Raw genomic sequence first — 21,929 nt, 5'->3', positions numbered from 1 at the left:
ATGTCTACAACACTGCCTGACACGTAGGACTTGCTTAATAGATATTTTAATAAGAAAAGACCTTAGCTATTCTATGCAGCAGAAGAAAACTGTTAGTCTGGTGTTTTAGAAAAGCAAATATAACAACATTGAGTACTAAATGTCTAAAGATTACATTAAAAGCACTGTAATTTGGGTGCCGAAATAGGAGTTTGAAAGTAATTCAATATCAGTTTTATGTACAAGGAAATTTAAGCTAAGTTTAAGCTGCTTAATAAAAATTACTAACACATAGTACTTTCTACATTCCAAATCTGTTCTGAGCATTTTCTTAGATATTAATTCATTTGATCCTTGTAACAACCTAGAAGATAAGTGTTACCATTTTATAGATGAAGAAACTGAGTCCCAGAAGTTAAGGAATTTATCTAAGGGCATGTAAAGCCTCTAAGAGTTCAGTTATAGAAACTCACTTAAAATTGAGCAGAATTCATTTATTGAGAATTTAAATTTGAAAGTATTCCATAGCAATACTTGATTGTGAAATATTTCTGACTCCATATTTTTTGAACCTGAATCTTGAACTGTAGGAAGTGGGTTAAAATTAGCAATCTTGGGGCTTTCAATAATGTATATGCTACGTAGATTTTTGTCTTCACATTGATATTTGCTAACTGAATTATGTAAATAAATATTCTGAGAATCTCTGGAAAAGGCTTTATGTAAGACACAGGTTTTCCTAAGTTTCATATTAATAATTTTCTTATTTCTGAAGTAGTAATAGTTATTTCTTTTCAGATACAGGTATCGCCGTTTTTACAACAAATGTTCATGCCCCTTCTTCATGCAATTTTTGAAGTGTTGCTCCGACCAGCGGAAGAAAATGACCAGTCTGCTGCTTTAGAGAAGCAAATGTTGAGGAGGAGTTACTTTGCTTTCTTGCAAACAGTCACAGGCAGTGGAATGAGTGAAGTCATAGCAAATCAAGGTGGGGATGCATGCAGTGCCTAAGTTATCTCCTTAAGTCCTTGCCACAGTTACACATCTGTATGAGCAAGAGCTAGATGAGGTGAACACTAAACTTTTGAAGTGGTATATGTTGGCCCCAAGGATGACAGTTGATTTATCAGGGTGGGAATCACTTTCACATAGAGGACCTTACAATTAATTTATATTCAATTCCCTTCTTCCTAAAGCAGTGTTCTTTAATTGGTTCCTTAGTAGTTTAAATAGTATGGTGGCTACTTGCTAGAATCGACCATACAATTGAATCTTACCAGTTACGTTGTCATTTTGAAATTAAAAATAAACAGGACTGTATCGATAAACAGAATTTTGCTGTCTAGAAATCCAGAGGACAAGATAATAAAGGAATAGTGATTTTTCAGTGTTTTATGCTGAAAACTTAGAAGTCATGTTAATATAAAGGGATCTTATCAACTCTGTAAATGCTTTTGTCTTGTTAATGTGTATGAAGTGAAAGCTTCAGGTTAGCTTTCTAGTTCTTTTTGAGATTGAACACAAATGTTTTTTTCTCTTCAGGTGCAGAGAATGTAGAAAGAGTGCTGGTTACTGTTATTCAAGGAGCGGTTGAATATCCAGATCCAATTGCCCAAAAAACGTGTTTTATTATCCTCTCCAAGTTGGTAGAACTCTGGGGTAAGATGATTTTTAAAAAATAACAAAACTTCATTCCCCAACCTATTTTCTAAGACAAGAGAGATGAAATGAGATCCCAGCCCTAACATAGGAGCTGGGAGTTGATTTTCCCAGTGATAAATTAAGTGATTTTTCTTTTTATAAAAGATGAAAATTTGAATTCTCTTGACAGGAGGTAAAGATGGACCAGTGGGATTTGCTGATTTTGTTTATAAGCACATTGTCCCCGCATGTTTCCTAGCACCTTTAAAACAAACCTTTGACCTGGCAGATGCACAGACAGTATTGGTAAGCATCTAGGAATCTCTGTTTACCTTGTGTAGATCTTGCATTCTAACTCACAATTTCTTCCTTAATGCCAGGTGATTATATTAGGTTTCAATACCCTCTTTTTAAAGATAATTTCAAATTAAGATTTATTTTTAAAAACTTGATAGTACCTTTTGGATCTTTTATGGATTCTTGCTAAATCCTGATGTTAAAGTTGAATATATAAAACCCAGCTCCTCCAACTTTAACATCCAAGACTCTTTCTTAGACCATGAAAGGGTGATGCAAACATTGTTTAAAGCTTGATTGAGTTACTAGTTTCACGCCACTACTTTCATCCTAAAACTTATGCTTAATGTTTTCTTTTCTAATTCAAGTTTACGAGTAACTTTTTCTTTCTTGAATGATAGTTTCCCCAGATCTTATCTGCAGAATACTTAATATCAAATAGTTGCCCTTTACTCATTTCTCCAGGACCTAGTAAAAGCTAGGTTTCATAATTATCATTTATTGTATTTAGATAGCATTTCTGTATTTTTCTATCTTCTGAATTGTCTATCTAATATACTTGTTCTATCTGCCTGTTACCTTTCCTTTCTCCATCCTTTCTTTGGAGGTAAATGTTAATGAGCAGTGGCTGGGGAAATAAAGAGAAAAACTGGATTAGTAACCAAGAATTGACAATATTAAAGTTCTTAAATTTGTTTTTCACAGGCTCTGTCCGAGTGTGCAGTGACGCTGAAAACAATTCATCTCAAACGGGTAAGCTCCATACCACTTCACTTTTATCTCACGTATATATTTCTCATGGTTTTAATTGAGTATGTCTTGTTCTTTTTTTTTTTGGCAGGGGAGTAAGTTAGGTTTGTTTATTTATATTGAGGTTTGTTTATTTATTTTAAAGGAGGTACCGGGGATTGAACCCAGGACATTGTGCATGCTAAGCACTCACTCTGACACCGAGCTATATCCTCCCCTCATGAGTGTGTCTTGTTTATGAAAGCTGTATCTTTTATAAAAGTTAATTAACTTCGGTTCTGACGTTTTTGGATATGAGGGAGGGGTTGGCTGAAAGTAGCAGTATCCATTATTGTACTTTGTGTTGGGTAACTGGGAGATTAAAGTGTATGTTTCTTTGGTTTGGCAAACAATGTGAAAAATCTTAATCAGAATTTCAAGATTCAGAGTTCAGAACCTAGTAGGTTCTGCACAGGTTTGTCCAACTTCTTTGTACTACAGACTGGTTAGAGCACATTGCTACCTTACATTGTCCGTTCTCTTTGTTCGTCTAATCGTCTGTATGAATCATAGGTGATTCTGAGCTGAATCTAGCTGACGTGTTGTTTGCCTTAAACAATATTTTTAAATAATTTGAACTGATTAAAAACATTTTAAAATCAGACTTTTTCTTTTTTTTTTTTTTTAAACAAAAATTTCTGTCTTTAACTTCTCAAAGCTGGGACGCCACCACAGGACTGGCATTCCTGCATAGCTGCAGTCAGCTGTTGAGCAGCAGCTTTCCTCTGCCTCCTAAGAAAAGCATGAGGTCTTATTCAGAGTCTCCATTCAGCCCACTCCCTCATTTGACCTTGAATTTTTGATTATGAAAGAAACTCGAAGAGTTTTCAGTTCAGCATTTTCACTATGTCTGCTATGTGCTAGGGGGAGGGGTAGGTATTTTGGAGCTGCAGGGGATCTGTATAAAGATGAATAAAAAATCACCCAGTATTTGTGGATCTTAGAATCAGGGAGACCAGTACCTGAACAACTGAGTGGGATGAGTTAAGTAACTACTTTAATAAAGGTATTTTAAATCAATACATTTGTATCAAACGTAATACTGTGGGACTAAAGATGAAGGAGCAGCTGTGCCTGCGAGGGCAATCTAAAACAACGATTGGAAAGAGGGGGTGTTTTTCTGGTTTTTGGTAGACCTTAAAACAAATGTAGATTCATTGGACTGACGAGGAGCTGGCATTCTGGGCAAAGTTAAGTGATAGGTGTATGAAGACAGGTCAGATGGTAGATTTGGTAGAAAATAGTGTTACCCTGTTTAGCTAAAGTGTGGAGGCAGAACAGCTAAAAACTACAACGGGACTAGGGGTGTTGTGTTCCATGGGAAAGTTGGAAAGTCAGTAGGCAGTGGGGTTGTAATTTAGGATGGCTAAGTGGAAAAAATGTTTGGACAACTCTTTGGAATGTGGGTCTGAAGCAGTTAGAACTAAGTACTGATTTTGGAATACTCAATTTGTAGTTAGTTAAGGTGAAATAGTAGGAATGAATGAGACTTTCTAAGACCAAGACAGAAAGAACTTTGGCTAGAGCAAGGGTCAAGAGAAAGCTAGAAATAGAACCAAAGGTATGAAAGTTAAGGGAAGAGAATCATGAGAGGAGACTTGCTGACACTGTTGGATGCTAGAGAGTCAAGGAGGATGAGGAATAACAAATAGTAAGAATGATACTTACAATTCAGAATTTCTTCTCTTGTCCCTTAAAAGCTGTCGTTTAGACACACACAGAATTGAGTCAAATGGAACATTATATTTGAAAATGTTTTGCTTCGTTGTTCTATCTTTTTGTTTATTTACCTGATTGACTTCCTCTTGAGGTATAAGTTTACTGATTTTATACTGTTCCTGATTTAAAAAAAAAACACTCCATTTTTAAGTGATAACAGTGGGGTTAAAATGTGATGGTGAGCAGTGTAGGGGCACTAAGTGTTAGGGAGAGTAGACTAAAGAAAAAGGTGAGGAGGAACGCAGAAGGGATGTGAGAAACTTTCACAAACAATGCAGTGTTACCTCCTTTCAGGAACAGGTTTCCTTTGAAGGGTCATTAAATCGTGACCTAGATCCATTGGGTTAGAGGCCCAGGAGCAGGGTAAAGGAGGAAACATAAAGAAATCCTTTGATTCAGGAGCAGTAATATTAAACGGAAAATCCAGGTGCTAATACAGGGAGAAATACATTGAGGAGAATTGGATTGATTTCATTTTGGTAACTATTACTTCCAGTTGGACCAAGTTGGAGTCATTAACATATTAAAGCCTTTAAGTCAGATTCAAGTTTGAAAGTGAAATTAGCTGTTGTGTTGGGTTTTTTGTTCGTTTGTTTTATTTTTTGAAGTATTGGATTTATTACATTTGGTTGAGGCCACCCTCTCAAAAACAAATTGCTATAGGAAAACCATTTTCAAATTGTGTCCTAAGTTCCTCTAGCTGCTGAGATGGGATAGGGGTTAGGGGTAGGGCTTCTTCCTTCCCTGCACAGAGTTTAACCCTCCCCTCAAAACCCCAGAAAACTATTATTACCGTTTCAGCATCTAATAGTGCAAGCACTTGGCAATGAAGAAAAAGGGTTTTAGAAGTCTGGTGCCCTGCATTTTAGTAGACTTAATTAACAGCAGACTGGGCAAATCACCCCGTCTTTCTGGGTCTTGGTTTCCTCACCTGGCTACTAAATTTCTGTTTCCTAGTTTCTTAAACAGAAAAGGGAGGCGTGCTTTTTGTTAAGATGTTCATTACCCTGGCACTGCCCACAGGCTTCCCCTCACTCACCAATAGACACTCTATAGTCCATCCAGTGGTAGACTGAAACGGGAGCACCTCTCTTTGCAGCGTCCTTTCAGTGCGTGGAACCAGGCTCTGGCACTGTGATCTTGTGCATTTAGAAGCGTGTTTGTTTAATCTTTAGCACTGCATAACACTAGGTAATGTTAACATGTCGTGAGTGGTAAGTGCTATTCTAAAAGCTTTACATTTCTTAACTCATTCAGTCCTCACAGTAACTCCATTTTTCAGATAGGGAAACTGAGGCTCAGAGAGGTTAAGTAACATGCCCAAGTTACCAGAAATTTGCCAGAGCCAGGCTTCAAACCAAAGCAGTCTGGCTTTAGAATCTGTGTTATTAATCACAATACCATGTTGTGTTTAAAGTATACATATATTGTTCCAATTTAATTTCAGGGCCCAGAATGTGTTCAGTATCTGCAACAAGAATACCTGCCTTCCTTGCAAGTAGCTCCAGAGATAATTCAGGTAAGAGCTGTCCTAGCAGATTTTCCTTATTTTTAATTAAAGAAATACAGCTATGCAGTTCAATATAAATTTTGATTCTGGAAGGTCAAATTGCATTCACCTTGATGTTTTACTATGTGTAGGATAGCAAAAGTCCAGACTTTCATAGGTCTATGAAATCGAATGGGAAAAAATTATGTTTTTATTTTCACTACTTTTAAGAGAAATTTAATTTCCTATCATTGTGTAAGTGACAAATCACAGTCATATTTGCATTGCCTGTGACTTTGTCCCCTTAGAAATCACAAATGTTTTTGTATCACATTAGTTGTTTCAGAGATCTCAAAATATTATTTATACTTCAATTTTTTGAAATTATGAGTTACTAATACATGCCACCAGACTTTGTTATCAGAGTCAGTAATTCTTATTCTGCCACATATCAAAAATATATTTGATAGCCATAATTCACTATAATTAGTTTCCTTTGTAATCCCATATATTATAAATGTATTTTTAAAACATGCTAAAAGGAATCCAGTAGGCTCCCCGAGACTTCCAGAGCAGGCCGTGGCACGTGAACCTCTGTTCTGAAGATTTGTGCCAGGCAGTTGATTTTACGTAGGCCAGGCTTATCAATGGTTACTTCATCAATCTGAAACCATATTTTGAGGTTAGTGACTGGAAAGTGGTCTTAAACTTTTGCAGTACTTCAAAGACATTTTTGTGAAGGCATTCCGTTTTCTGGGCATATAGGTATCCAGACTTGTCCAACAGCACATAGATCTAATGAGGTATCAGAGGTCTGATTAAAATTAGAATTTCTTGTGTAGATTCTAAGAATTGTTTCTTCATCAACAGTTGTTTAATAATTTCATTTTATAAAAGATGCTGAAAAACAGATCTCACAAAAAAGTAATCATAAAATTCATTTTTAATGAGTTTATTATCTCATGACTTATCTTTAACTTGGATATTAATGAATGTTCTGTTATCATTTATTATATAAGTAAATTAATATTTTATGAAAATAATAAATTAACTAATTACTCATATGATCCTAATGCCTATCAAAATAGAAATACATCATTCAATTTTGAATAGTTCAATAGTTTCCCAGATTGCTAAATGAAGCAAAATTACTACATTTCTGTCTAATTATTTGCTTATAAAAATAATGACTCCCAGTTTTCCCTTTTTCATATGCCCTTTGACAACATTTTTACACAATTCTGTTGAAGAGGATTTTGTCTTTCTCTTTTGGTCTGGCTCTGCTCAGTTCCCCCTGTTACTGGGTGAGGATGGGCCTAGCCGTGTAGTTTTGGTCCCACTCACCCTGCTGAGGCAGGAGCCAGCCTTGTCCAGGAGAGCCATGTTGTCCAAAATGAAAGCAGCCTGTCTGACGAGTGTTGCATTTGGAAACGTCACATAACCTTTTGGTGAGGAACTGTTCAGGTTAATTTTGATAAGTTATAATGTGAATACTGTAGATTTGGAGCAACCTAAATGTCCGTTGACAGGTGAATGGATAAATAAAATGCAGTATATACATACAATGGAATGAGTCAGCCTTTAAAAAAAAAAAAATAGGGAAATTCTACCATAGGCTACACACACCATAGATGGACCTTGAGGACATTACATGAAATGATATAAGCCAGTCTTCATATGAAGTATCTAAAGTGGTCCAGTTCTTAGAAACAAGAAAGTGGAATAGCAGTGGCTGGGGGCTGGAGGAAGTGGGGGAGGGGGAGTTGTTCATCGGTACCTACAGTTTCAATTTTGCAAGATTAAAAAATTCTAGAGATCTGTTGCATGACTGTGTGTATATAGTTAACACTGCTATACTATATACATAAATAAAATGCGTAAGATGCTCAATTTTATGGTTTTTCTATCACAATTTTAAAAGAATACTGTGGCTTTGAATTATGATGACTATAATACAAATAGATTCATTCTTTTCTCTCTCTCCTCTCCCCATGGCCTCCCAGGAGTTTTGTCAGGCACTTCAGCAGCCTGATGCTAAAGTTTTTAAAAACTACTTAAAGGTAGGTATTTGGAAAACTTCCTTATCTTCATATAGTTAGGTGATGTGTCAGAGCCAAGAGAGAATACATATTACACGATACTGTGTCATACTGTAGTTTGACCAATTGTTACGTGTTTGGGGGATTTCTTTGCTCTAAAACCTGCTTCTAAGAATCCAGTTAATAGATGTTATCCTTCAGAGTTTTCTGTGAAGCTTCTTTCAACTGAACTCCTACGTAAGATTATAGAAAGTTAATAAGCACACTGAAAGGGTATGTGTCTGAGCACGTTGGTATGAAGATGTCAGTTTTCTTTTACAGTTTTGTGATGTGATTAAATAGGAACTATAGGACTGGGAGGATAAGTCATGTTTAAGAACAACTGTCCATATTGAGTTGGAAGGAAAGAGCTAAAGATCAAAAGCAGAAGTATGAGTTACTTAGTTGAAACCTATCTTGAAACTTTTTAATTGTAAAATGGACAAAAAAAACAGAATCCTCAGATTTGGTCATTAAGGCTCTTTTACATTCATAAAATCACTGAATTAAAACAAACCAGCCAACCTCCGAGTTGGTGGTAAGTACCAGGTGTTTATTTGGTATTCATTATACAGTGAAATCCATGAAACAAATCTGTCTTCCTCTCATCCAGGCGCTCGAGTCATTCTGTTCTCAGGGACAACTTTTTGGGTAATGGGCACTATGCTAATTGCTGCAAATACCAATATGAATGACTCTCCCTGCCCACAAGGAGCTCCTAGTCTGGAAATAAAGTTACAGTGTGACAGGATAAGGAATTGTCTTTATTTTTATTATTTATTATCTTCATTCAACAAATTTGAGAATAAAGTACTGTGCTAAAACTCATGGTGGCGGGTAACTTAATGAGTGGCTCCCTGGTTCTTTGGCCCAAAGCACTGAAGTCAAGGGGCTTTGCTGATAAATAAACATACCATCCTTTGACTTTGTTCTAACATCTTCCTTTGCTAGTTTTTTTCCCTTGTCAGCTTAAACTGACAAGCATTTGTGAGAAGATATTGAGAATTATTGTTTTTTATTGAGAACCTTCCCCTGTCCCATTTCCCCATAAAAGCAAAGTGTCTGTGGAAGTTACCTCTGTTAAATAACTGTTCAATCACACTGGACTAAAGGACTAAAAAAACTGTAACTTTCTATTACAGGTATCTGTAACAGCAGATCGAAGTACATTGTAGCAGTCTTATGCTCCAAACACATTCACCTAAAAGCATTTGAAGTCTTCCTCCCAAGCCCTACTTCTCTTCAGTGTTAGCATTATTCTTCTAGTTGGAAAAAACGAAGTCCCTTCTTTGTGCCAACTCTATTCCTATCTGATTATTTGATCCAGCTGACTCTTCCTGTCTGTCTCTGCTGCCACTCTGGTGTAGGCTTATGTTATCTCACTCTGATTTCCCTTCCTTTGTTCCATCCAAGCTGATCTCTGTCCTCTGAAATTCATTCCCCTTCCTCATAATCTTCATAAACCTATTGTTGACTAAAAAAATGTTCATGTCTCTTAGTTTGGCATTTAGCTATTTTTTTGTCATATTCTAATCTCAGGCTACATTTATGGTTTCTCATGCAGAAACAGTCTTTACTATTCTTGCTGTTCTTCAGTAATCCTGCCTTATTAGCAACCTTCTCCTTTATGAATTCTACCCATTCTTCTAGGCTTCTCTCAAACATGGCCTCTTTGTAAGGCTTTCTTTTGCTCATGTAGCGATCAGTTTTTCTCTCTATTTAGTAGATTGTTAATAATTGTTAAATGAATGTCTGGTCTATGAGGTGTTCGGGATATAATGATTACTACAATCCTTATTCTTATTGAGCTTACTGCCTACTATTTACTCTTTCTAGCGCGCACTTAGTATCTACCCAACTGTGGAAGGTATTGGGCTAGTGCCTAGCACAGCCTCTTGCCTACTTGTTCATAGTCTTAAATGTTGAACTGGAAGTATTTTTTTTTAAATAATAAATAAATAGTAAATTCCTCAAAGGATAACAGCTGTTATCTTTAGCTTTGACTTATTTCTTCCTCAAAATTTAATTTCTTACCATTAACTTTGAAAGTAGTGCCAGTCAGCAAAAAGGTGTCAAGAGCGTGATTTCCTCTGACTGTTTGAATCTCTCAGCATTGGCGGTAATAACCACATTTTCACTAGTTTCTCAGCTTAGTAATGGCAACTTAAGTTATCTCTAGACCTTATCAGATTGTCCAGATGAGCAAGTTCTTAACTTGTATTATGTGTGGATTTATGAAGTATGTGAAATACTTTAAATAGTTCATTGTATTTTACAAGAGTGACTAGTAGTACCCAGTAACTTGGAGTTGTTCTTCAGGTAGAAGGTGACTTCTTCTGACATCGGCACTAAGTGTACTTTATTTACAGGTGTTCTTCCAGAGAGCAAAGCCCTAAGGACTGGACCTCCCTCCCTGTGCCTGCTTCATCACCAGGAATTCCAGTTAATTTATAAAGAAGCAGTTCTTGTGTGCCATTCACACTGGTCTTTTTAACATTGCTTTGAGCTTATTGCAGTATATGTATTGGGATTTTTCAGTAAAATGGGTGTAATTTTCCCTGAATTACAGGTATGTGACAACTAGAGAAGTTGCTTGCATGCCAGTTCAAATCGTTCTATCTAAAAGTGCTGTTATAATATGCAGCAGACTTATCCTAGTACCTTTTTTTTAACCTGAAACTTTTAAGTCCTTTATAAAGACCATAGCTGGAAAACAGTGTACTTTTTTTTTTAATTGCTGAATATAAAATGTTTTAAATTTTTAATTTTCTTCTATGTGTGCAGACTCATAAAGTACAGGGGGAATACAATAAATCAAAACTAATTTTTTGTAGATAGCCTTTAAGTTTCTTTAAACTGTTTCAATGCCATTGTGTATTCTACAGAAGAGAATGGTTTCATAAATTAACTGATTGAAGAGTAGGTGCTGGTGTTACACATTTTTTATAAAAAGAAAAAAAGGCAAATAAATTTTACGTAGTGAAATCTACCAAGTCTTTGTTGGAGTTATTATAAATACTTCAACCTTATTTTCTCCTCTCTCCCTGATTTCCCATTCAAAGGATTGCATATCTAAGTGTATGGATGATTTAATTATGCTTCTAAAAGATCACATGCAACTTAGTTCTGTGAAATAACTTAGGCTCTTTTAAAATGCATTAGAAAAAGCCTGTGTTGATAGAATTAAAAATCTGGTCTTTCCCTTCTCACTGGGTCACGAAGGGCACAGGATAGGTGTGTGTGCTTATGATGCTTACGAGTGGTGGCTTGCCCACTTAGTTCCCCGCCTTCCCCATTTATATCCATGGCTGTGCGAGAAAGCAGGAAAACAAACAATATCCGTAGTAGTACTGGAAAATTAAGATGGAGAAAACTGAGCAGCGGAATTCGTGCAGTCATCAATTAAGTTTAAGTTATAAAAGCCCAAGTAGGATTTGGGGGGGGGGCAGGTTGAGGCTCTTTTTAACCATTGGCCCATGTGGTCCCTAGAGGTTTCATGGATGGGCTTCAGTGGTCTTACAAACTTCCTAAAATTATATCCTAAATTTTGTACATAAATCTTTTCCTGGAGTTAATTCCAGAAGAGATTTTAAACATTTTCCTTACATCATAGAATAAAGGTAAACCAAGTTGACAATTAATTGTAAAAACAGGTCAGTGGAATGTATATTATACAGCTGGCCCTCTGTACCTCTGAGTTCCACAGGTTCCACATCCATGGATTCAACCACCCCTAGATCAAAAATACTCAGGAAAATTCAAGAACATTCCAAAAAGCAAAACTTGAATTTGCTGCACTTGGGCAACATTATACATATATATAATGTTATGTGTATAGCATTTACATTGCATTAGTTATAAGCAATCTAGAAATGATTTTAAGTATATGGGAGGATGTGTGTGGATTACATGCAAATACACCATTTTATGTGAGAGACTTGAACATCCAAGGATTTTGGTATCTGGGGGGAGGGTCCTGGAACCACTCCCCTGTGGATACTGAGGGACGACCGTATTTCGATGAAAATGGTTTTAAAAATAGATGAGTGAGAGCTAATTGTCTCTTTGACAAGTCCCCCTGTACTGTGGGAGAGATCATTGCACCTGTTGCAGCGATCTTTGAACTCAGGATCCAAATTACGGAGGTTCAGATAGCAGTCCTGCCAGTAATTAGTTTCAGAACCTTGAGCAAGTTAGATAACTTCTCCCTGCCCCAGTTTCCCCATCTGTAAAATGGGGGAAATGATAACTACCTCATGACTAAGAATTCAGTAAGTTAAACATGAAAAGAGCTTATTACCACATCTGCAAACAAAGCCTTGATATAGCTATTATTACTGTACAGTTTATTCTGTATATGTAAAGGTGACACCGCCTCCTTTTCCCCTGGCTTTTTAAAGCCCCTCAGAATATTCCAAGTGTTCAGAGCTAAGCAAAATCAAACCATGGAAATTAAGAGTCTATAATAGAAGTTAAACTTCATGTTATGTAATCATGTGTAATAATTCCCATCTTCCTTCCCTGAAGTTGCCCAGAGCACTTTACTTAGGGAGAACCATAGCAATTGGGAAACTCCATTCCTTCATGGATTACCTCAATTGTACTGTACTTAGTCTCCAAAAGCAAACAGCTAAATAATTATCTCAAGGGTGAATCTCACCTGGAAACAGGTTAAGGTCATTGAGGCAAAAAGACAGATTTGCATGACTAAACTATGAAACCACAAGAGTTTTTTTATGCCTGGTATAGTTCTGTGCCTAGCAGTTTATTTAAATCTTAAATAGTAACATTAATTGGTTCACAAATAGCTTGACCTTTAAGGAAATTTATTTCTGTTCATCACTTAAGTGGTAAACATGTGAATCGAGGCCTTCAGACTGCTGTCAAGAACTTTGCAGCTCCTCTTGGCATTAGATAGGGGAGAACTAAAATTAGTTGGAATTGTAAGCAGCATATAGATATGTTCAAGTGATTCCATCACTTAAACATTGTTTAAAAGTTTAATAAAGTAACTTCATTTGTAACAACGCATTACAGTTGGCTTTTCTTATCTCCATGGTAGATACGATATATGATAAAACAGGCGTAGGTTAAAAAAGCAAAAAGTTGCTTAGAGTCGGTATTTGGCAGGGGGAGCTGGGACTGCAGCCCTAGGTTTGTTCATTCAAGAGCCTCTGCTCTTAACTACTCTGCCGTGGTTTCCTATTTTATTGCTGGTTCCTATCTTTTTCATCTGTGAAGTACTCCTTCCTCTTCCCTCTCAGAATTTAGCCCTCGCCAGCAGATGTCTCTGTGGCCTCTACGTTGACAGAAAGGCTGCGTGCTATCAGTGGGCAGAAGAGATCACTCTCAGGAATAGCTGCTTGAGATCTTAGCGGCAGGAACACTGCAGGAGGTCTGATTTTGGTCCTTAGATTCTCCAAAGTTACCATTTTCCAAAATACCGTCTAAAAAGAGGGAGTTATTAAATGAACTGATTTACATTAAGAATCTCATGTCCGAATTTGAGTAATTCGGCAATAATCTGACCCTCCTGTGGTCAACGTGGCCTTTAAAATACATACAGACTGATCCCCCCAGTGATGGCTCCTCACGTGTCGCGCATTCCGCACACCTGGGATTACTTGCAAGTTTGTAATCACCGCTGCGCTGTCTCTTCCCCACTCCCGCACTCCGCCTTTGGCTGTCGGGGACGGGGCGGGATTTACAGCTGTGGGAATCTGAACCCTTGTGCTCACTGCGCAGGGCTCTGCGGCTTCTCCCTCAGAGTAAGGGGGGACAGGCAGGGGAAGAGGGTGTGGACGGAATCGGACTGCAGACTCCCCCCCAACCTCTCCACCCGACCCCTTGCCACAGAGGTTCGGGCAGCCGGCCGCGGTGGGGGGATTGGCGGCGGAGGCCCAGGCCGGTCCGGCTGGCGTGCGCACGCGCACCGGCGCGCGCCGGCCGTCGGTCACGTGGCCCCCGGCCAGGGCTCGTGAAGCCGGAAGTGGCCTGAGGCGCAAGAAGGCCGCGGGAGCCCGCTGAGGGTGGCGCGGCGGAGACCGGGCGCGGTAAGCGAGGCGAGCGCGGGCAGAGGGGCCGAAGCCGCGCCGGACGCGGGCAGCCAAGCGGGGCACCGCCCGCGCGGAGCGCTCCTGCCCCCTGTGGGAAACTGGGATGCTGAGTCAGGGCGGGGGCGGAGCGGGCGACCCGAGGAGCCCCGCGCGACCCGAGGCCGAGCCCTCCCCGGACCCTGGCTGGGCGGACGCCGCCTCCCGGGTGTCTGGGGCGTGCGAAGCGGGTGGAGAGGTGGCGCGGGCCCGGTCCCCTGCGTCGGGACTCGTCGCCTCACGGCCGGCCCTCTGACCCTGGCCCTCCCGGTGTAGTGGCGTTGGGCACCGAGGAAGAGGATGTATCGGTTACCGGGGCTGGGCCCTGGCCGCCCGGACGGCGGGATGCCCCTTCCCTTGGAGTTAGACTGGCCCCGTTCTACCTCTTTCCGAGCGTGGACAGGATTGGCGGTGTTTAAATCGATTAATTTTTCAGACAAACAAAAAGAGACGTGTCATTAGGGCTTCGGTGGTAACAGCGGGGCTTGACTCACCGGAATCTGGAAGCTGAAGACGTTTTCAGTGTACACACATTTAATGCAAATTCCCAAACGTTTCCTTTGGGAAATGGCTTACGAGTGTATTTTCCAGTCCCATTTCCCAGGTATTTTCGGTAGGTGGCCTCAAAACAAGTTCTATTCAGTAATTGTCAAATCCATAACCAAAAACCGCCTTTTTTTTTTTTTTAACTGTAGAATGCTGAATGTAATATCTGTTTAACAAATGATTCATGTAGTGGTAGAGTTTAGAAATCCTGTTACTTTGTCCATATGCGGCGTCACCAAACCTGTTTTCATCTGTGTACAAACGGTGACTTTCATTTTGGACAGTATAAGGAAGTAGACTTAAGGCAGGATCACTAGCATCATGCCTATACTGTGTCAAAATTTTGATAAGGTTTGTATAGCAAGCACCCTCTGGGTGTGCTGAGTCATGTTTTAGCATGCTGTTGTTGGGGGGTTATTGGATAGTTTCAAAAGACGTTTCCCCTGATCATTGTGATACTGTAGTTTTGTATTTGCATATAGAGAGCAGATACTTTAGATGATAAACGTGTTTTATGTTATCCACTAGGTACATGTAGGTACCTAATGACACTATTTGTCATTTACAGTTAAACAGCAAAGTTACATTAATTAGGAAAGCTTTTCATTATTGAGAAATATTTGATAATGTTATTGAAAGATATTTGAGAAGTTTATTATTACCTCAGTAGCTGGATAAATGTGTATTTCATATTTTGAAAAAAGTTATCTTATTTTTAGTGCTTATTTCCAATATGTTGCTGTATGTAAAATTCCCTTATCTGAATTAGATGGGTGTTAGAATTATATACATGTATCTTGGTACATCAAGATGGGTGAAATTTAGACGCCTGGCCATTCTTTGTGTTCCTAACCCTACTTGGAATATTGGCAGTCATTAATTCATGACCGAATACTTGCTCTGTTCTGTCTTAACTATGAAGGGATATTAAGATCTGTTTTAATCTGATATTCCATCAAGTTTGAGGTGGCATGGTGGGACAAGTGTTAATGCTATTTAGCAGACCTCATTTTTATTCCAGTGTGGAGCTCAAACCCTTTAATATCATTATATTTATATGACTTTTCAATATTAAAGGACAAGGCTAGGGGTAATGCTTTTTTTTTTTTAATAGACTTTATTTTTTTAAAGCAGTTTTAAGTTCACAGGTGAGCAAAAGATGCAGACATTTTCCATATACCTCCTACCCCCATACATACATAGCCTCCCCTTGCTTATTCTTTAAGACTTTGTAATATACTCTTGGTATACGTATATTTATATACTTGGAGATTGGAAAAACTATCCTTAAATTTATTTCAGAATTTACTGCTGAAATGTTACCTTTCCATCATGAATTGTCAGATTCTATGTAGATGAAATTTTAAGTTATGGAAGTGTTATACTGTGGCAACAGTGGTTTTCTTAGTGTTGCCCTGCCTTTGAAGGAAACAAAGTAATTTTTTTCTATACTTCTTTTGTATTTAACCTTATCACTTTAAATTTTAAAACATGATTTATTATTGATTAATCTTTCAAAACATTTTAAGGAGGTAAATGGCCAATACCATTCTTATTGACAGAGATAAAATTAGAAGGGAAATAGATATTTTTTCAGCCCTGTGAAGAGTGAGTTAAATTGAATATATAAGGTGTCATTGGTGAATGTTTTTTCAGACCCCACATGGCATTTTAGCCTTTAATACTGCTGGAAAATTAGATTTTTACATTGGACTGTTTCTACACTTTGATTTAGCAACAAGTGATAGTTAATCTTACCTGAGACTAAAAATAGCTAATATTTGTCTCTTAAATGTATTATTCCCTTAAAACAAATGTGTACTTTTTTTTCTTTTCTTTTCTCTTAGTATAACAAGAGGATCGCCTGACCAAGCCGAGATGCAGAGCACTTCTAATCACCTGTGGCTTTTATCTGATATCTTAGGCCAGGGAGCTACAGCAAATGTCTTTCGTGGAAGACATAAGGTTGGTACAGAGGGTGAAAGCTCTGTATGTGTCGTCTTCTGAGACACACACTTGTACTAATGTGAGACTTGGTGGTTTTGATTATTTTGTCTGAAGAGAATATCTGTTTTTGTCATTATTTAAGATATGACTTGTGTTAGAGCCAGTGCAGAGATATCTGCCCATTGGTGGCAGAAGTCATGTCCTGGGCAGTGGAGAAAAACAGAAGGTTGGCTGGAAAAAAAGACTGGGAAAGATTAGTGTTGTGCCTCTTGGTTCTTTCCTCAGCCTAGTCTTCCCACAGTAGTGAGTGACGTCACTGACAGAGGTTCAGTGCGGCAGTGATTTGGGATAGGAGGTAGTGGAGGGAGGCATGGTGAGGAGACAGGTAGGGAGTTTGGGGGGAAACCCACAGACGATTCTGCTGTGCTGTACTAAGGCTTTGTGCCCCGAGTAGAGCAGCATTCTGCAAGGTAGACTGGAGTAAAATGAGATTATCTACAAGGAGCCCAGAAATAGATAAACAGGTTTCTACTGTACAGCACAGGAAACTGTATTCAATATCTTATAGTAACTTATAATGAAAAAGGATATGAAAAGAAATATATGTGTACGTATGACTGAAACATGCTGTACACCAGCAATTGACACATTGTAAACTGACTATACTTCAATTTAAAAAAAGAAACCAAGGAGCCCAGGTTTAGAAGGCTATACCCTGGTATGAGGTCATCAGAGCTTGTTGGTGGAAGTGAGAATAGAGTAAAGGGACTAATCCCAGAGGCATTTCAAGAACCAAAAGGACTTTGTGTCAGATTCTGTGTTGGAGGATGAAATTAAAGATAATTAAAGTCATTTAAAATGAAGAAATTTAAGATCGTTAAAGTTTCTATTCTGCGAAGGAAGCTGGAGAAATAATGAAATTTTTAAAAATCCCTTTATAATGCAGATAATCGTCCACTAATTTTTCAGCACTATGAATTCAGCACAGAAGCTCTACATATTTTAGTAAGGGGGAGTTTCCTTCTATTTTTCTGTAGCTTTGAGACTACCAGTCAGTTCTGTCTGTGACAATGAGACAAGCATTAATCGGGGAGAGGCTGCTTCCTCTGTGGCTCTTAGAGAAAGAATCAGATATCATGCAGTTTTTGGCTTTTTTCCCCCTCCAGCTTTAGAATTGTCCACAGGTTCTGGTCCTTGATCAAGCTCATAGTGATCAACCTTGGATATTTCTGTCCTGGAAATGTTTATGTTTTGTGTGCTGTGCCAAGAAGAGAAAACGGGTGGCAACACAGAATTGAGCAGTGAGACACATCTGATGGTCTGTTTTCTGTGACCCAAATTAACTTAACAAACTCTAATTATCACTTGGTATGTGTCAGACGCTATGGCAGACCTAGTAATTTTAGCTATGAGTAATGTGCAGTTCCTGCCCACAAAGAATTTTGGATTTAGTGGCAAGGTGGCATTGGAAGGAACATAAATTAGAAACTGATAGAGTGAGAGGTCGGCAGTAGTGATAGAAATTGAGGGAGGCATATATAAAGTGCCTGGCACTAGTCAGTATCTCACATATTCTGATCCTCTTTCCTTACTTAGATACCGGTGTCGTTCTTGTAAGTGCCTGCACTTAGTATGCACTCTGTAAATGCTTGCTGACTGAAAGAGTAAATGAATGAATGAGGATAGAGTAGACTACCCTAAGTCAACCTGAAGTTCTTCTTCAAAGGAAGTAAAAATGTTCTTTATCCAGCATAGTTTGAAAGCCTCAAATAAGGATTTGAGAGGCATAAAAATTGACTTAAAATACTGCTAACACCCAGTTTGGTATTCAGTCCCTAACAGTCTTCCCTGGGATGTGTTTTGAGAAACCATGTTTGTTCTCAGTGACATCAACATCAAGGGTTTAGGGCTGTACCCAAAAAATCCTGCTTGCCCTTATAACTGTTTATTTAAGGGTCTTTATATTGTATTAGCTAAACCCCTTTATGTTATTGCTTAAAATAACCAGATCCCTAAATTTACTGTACGTTATTCAAAGAATAGTCCCTATTTTATCTGTCTATTCTTCATCAAGTTGCTTTTAGCTGCTTATGGGGGTAGACGGTTTATGTGTATGTGGTAACCGTGGTGAAGCTGAAGGGGAGAGAGCTGTAGGAAGGACATGTTGATCTGCACATTGTATATATATGTGCGTGTGGATCTCTAAATAGTGATAATGTTTGACTTAGGGCCAGTGAATGATAGATGACTGTGCAGCTGAATAGAGGGAAAATAGCATGTTCTCACACATATCCTGTCACCCTCACAGGTATGATGTAGACTGCAGAAGGCTGGAAAATACTGGCCTTGGTCACAGTGGGTACATTGCAACATTGTATTATTTCCCCTGCTTGCTCCTCTGTTAGGATCCTCCTGATTGTAGACTAAGTTTGAGATAAGTGTCCTCTAGAAAAATCTCTCTGTTGGGTGGTATAGATTTGGCAGTGTCCTAACCCTGACTGATCAAATGGAAAAAAAAGTGTAATTGAACTCTAGTTAAATTGTTCCTTTTCATGTTGTCTGAAAATGGTCAGTGGGCCTTTTCTTATGGAAAAAAAATATGTGTATTTGGTGCAGAGGGAGCAGAGAAGAGAGGGAGGAGTGATCACAACACAGAGGTGGTCTCCAAAGAGTGATCCTGTAGAGTGAGACTGTCATGCAGTTAAATGGTTTTAAGAAGATCATGAAATTCTCTTCTGAAGAGAGGGGAGGGGAAAGTGTAGGTGGTGAACCTGTGTGGAAAGCTGTAGAGAGGGCCTAAAGCAGGAACAGCACAGCAGGCTTGACAGCGAGCCAGGAAATATCTTTAGGCAGAGGAAATGAGTGATCTTTCCACTAACCCTGGGGAAGTTCAACCTTGGATTGTGGCAAAAGTGGATTAAATTTAGACTCTGGACTGAGTGATTGGAAGGATGTGGGAGGGTCTGGAAGAGAGCCTTAATGTAAGGTTAATTAAACGAAGAACATGAGAGTGTAATGTTTACCTGAAATTAGGCATGTATTTTGTACCTCTAAGATCTGCCCCCAGCTGCGGTTGTGCATTGTAATTCTGTGTTTGATCTACTTCAATATGCCATGAGAGAACGAGAGTTGGGGTGCTGCCGGTGCTTTGGTAGAGAAAAGGAAATGCCTTTGATCCTTTAGAAATGGTCTGCGAGTCAGCAGTGTGTGCCCTGGTCATCTTGGGGAAGTTGTGGAAAGTTACCCAAGGCAGTAGTGGTGCAGTGCCATGAGGGTGGTCTCCTTCAACCTTCTCTTCAGCTCTCACCTCCACGCGCACATGTACACACATTATCCAGTTAGGGAATCTTAGAAGTTCATTGTATTAATTTGAGAGTCTTACTAAAAATTTCATATGTGGAATATAATTTTCAGTCTTTCTTTTCCTGTTTTGATTAGTTTAAAATTATTGGGCCCTGGAGAAAGCCTTGTGAGTTTCACTTTCTATTTCTTATTCAGAATACACATTCACATTTGGTACGCTGAGCTCTTCTGAGACGTGAATGACTGTCTTTGCCACATGTATCATAATGAAAGCTTTATAATACAAAGGAAAATAGCCCTTTCTACATTCCACAGCATACAATTTGAAAGAAATATTGAGTTGCTGATTGATATATCTTAGCTTTAAAATAAGTCAGGAGTCCTAGTACAAATTACCTGTGTTTAAAAATATTCAGGGTGTTCTATAAAAAAGATAAATTGCTATTCTAGTTCTAATAGTACCTTTTTATCTTTGTTATAATATAAACATAAAACCTTTCTCTCCTTTTCTTAGAAAACTGGTGACTTATTTGCTATCAAAGTATTTAATAACATAAGCTTCCTTCGTCCAGTGGATGTTCAAATGAGAGAATTTGAAGTGTTAAAAAAACTCAATCACAAAAATATTGTCAAGTTATTTGCTATTGAAGAAGAGGTAAGTAGTCAAGCTTTAATTAACCTTGTCATGTTTATTATAGCTAATATAAAAATTGTTTTATAAACAGGTTTTTTTAAATGGTGGAAATTAGGGGTCATACAACCAAATATTTACTCTCAAAGATTCTTGAATAGAGAAAACAATGGAATTAAGGTATGGAATTAGAAAAGTAGTATAGAGAATAAAAGAATGTACAGTATGATTACAGTATTATTGCTAAATACAAAACCTAAGTGAAGCTAAATTGGCATAATTATATAAGGAGCAAGGAGAAAGTCAAACAATACAAAGAAGGCTTTGTAAAAGAATAAAAATCCTTGGAATCCTGGGATTATATATGAAGTCCAGGTGTAAAAGACAGAATTGATTTTAGGGGGAAACAGTGAAAATAAAACTATCTTAGGAAAATAGAAATTGCTTTAGACATGGTTAATCAATAAAATCACACCTTTTGAAAAATAATTTGACAATTTATACTTACTAGGAAGTAATCAGAAATTAAATTGTAATTTTATGTACAAAGATGTTCATTGCTGCTCTGTTTATAATGCAGAATGATTAAGTCAGAGTGTTTGGTGAGTAGTTACCCAGAGTTACCTACACTCAAGGTTAAGAGCTTAGCCCTCCAGGCAGCCAAGTGTGTTCAAGAATTCTGACATGAGCTGCAGAGGCGTTTGGCGTACTGCATGGTCAGAGAGAAAAGCCCCCACCAGACTGCCCAGTCAGACACGAGCTGCAAGTTCAGGTGTCCCCAGGGCTCCCTTCACTTCAGATCAGCCAGCTGCAAATTTAGGGCTTCCGTGACTGCCCTCAGATTTGATAATTTGCTAGAATGTTGAATGACTCACAGAACTCAGGAAAGCACTATACAGTTGACCCTCGGACAACACGGGTTTGAACTGCGTAGGTCCACCTAAATAATGTGGATTTTTTTCCACTGAATACATACTACAGTACTGCACAATCCAAGGTGGTTTGAATCTGCAGATACGAACCACAGATACAGAGGGCTGACTATAAAGTTGTACGTTAATTTTCAGTTGCCCAGAGGGTGAGTGCCCCTAACTCCTGCTTTGTTCAGAAGTCAACTTACAATTACATTGTAATTTATATTTTAGTATAGCAAAAGGGTGTAAATTAGAGCTAACCAAAGGAAGAGATCTATAAGTGCAGAATATGGGAGAGTTCTAAACATGAATCTTCCTTGTCCTCAGCAACACCTTACTGTCCTGGCATTGACGTACGACAGAACGCAGTGTACTGCCATCCCTGGACACCCACCTGAGCCTTTGGTGTGCAAAGTGCTTATTGGGGCTCGACCACATACTGCCATTTGGCTGACCTTTAGTCTCCAGCCCTTCTCAGAGGTTCTGGCTAATACCTTTAGTCTC

At 38.5% G+C, this 21,929-nt stretch overlaps 2 protein-coding genes across 8 annotated transcripts in view; both read left to right on the top strand.

Moving 5' to 3' along the window:
* XPOT (exportin for tRNA) overlaps positions 1-10,981 on the top strand; it is a 134,090-nt gene extending 123,109 nt beyond the window's left edge. For 3 of the 5 annotated variants that reach the window (XM_064491744.1, XM_064491743.1, XM_064491742.1), the window contains 6 exons: positions 778-967; positions 1,522-1,638; positions 1,811-1,926; positions 2,623-2,670; positions 5,873-5,944; positions 7,203-7,902. In XM_064491744.1, the coding sequence (XP_064347814.1) occupies positions 778-967; positions 1,522-1,638; positions 1,811-1,926; positions 2,623-2,670; positions 5,873-5,944; positions 7,203-7,355 (696 nt within the window). In that variant the 3' untranslated portion in view covers positions 7,356-7,902. The other 2 variants (XM_064491745.1, XM_064491746.1) reach the window with 2 other exon arrangements.
* A 2,762-nt stretch (positions 10,982-13,743) lies between these two features.
* Positions 13,744-21,929, top strand: part of TBK1 (TANK binding kinase 1) — a 40,201-nt gene continuing 32,015 nt past the window's right edge. For 2 of the 3 annotated variants that reach the window (XM_031462772.2, XM_031462774.2), the window contains exons 1-3: positions 13,744-14,045; positions 16,478-16,595; positions 20,395-20,535. In XM_031462772.2, coding sequence (XP_031318632.1) covers positions 16,509-16,595; positions 20,395-20,535 — 228 coding nt within the window. In that variant the 5' untranslated portion in view covers positions 13,744-14,045; positions 16,478-16,508. Of the gene's footprint in view, positions 14,046-14,603; positions 14,698-16,477; positions 16,596-20,394; positions 20,536-21,929 lie in introns of those variants that run through there. The other variant, XM_031462773.2, reaches the window with a different exon arrangement.

Source organism: Camelus dromedarius, chromosome 11 (genome assembly GCF_036321535.1).
Source record: "Camelus dromedarius isolate mCamDro1 chromosome 11, mCamDro1.pat, whole genome shotgun sequence".
NCBI lineage: Eukaryota > Metazoa > Chordata > Mammalia > Artiodactyla > Camelidae > Camelus > Camelus dromedarius.
The sequence above is the reverse complement of the archived record's forward strand: the minus strand, read 5'-3'. Positions and strand labels throughout refer to the sequence as shown.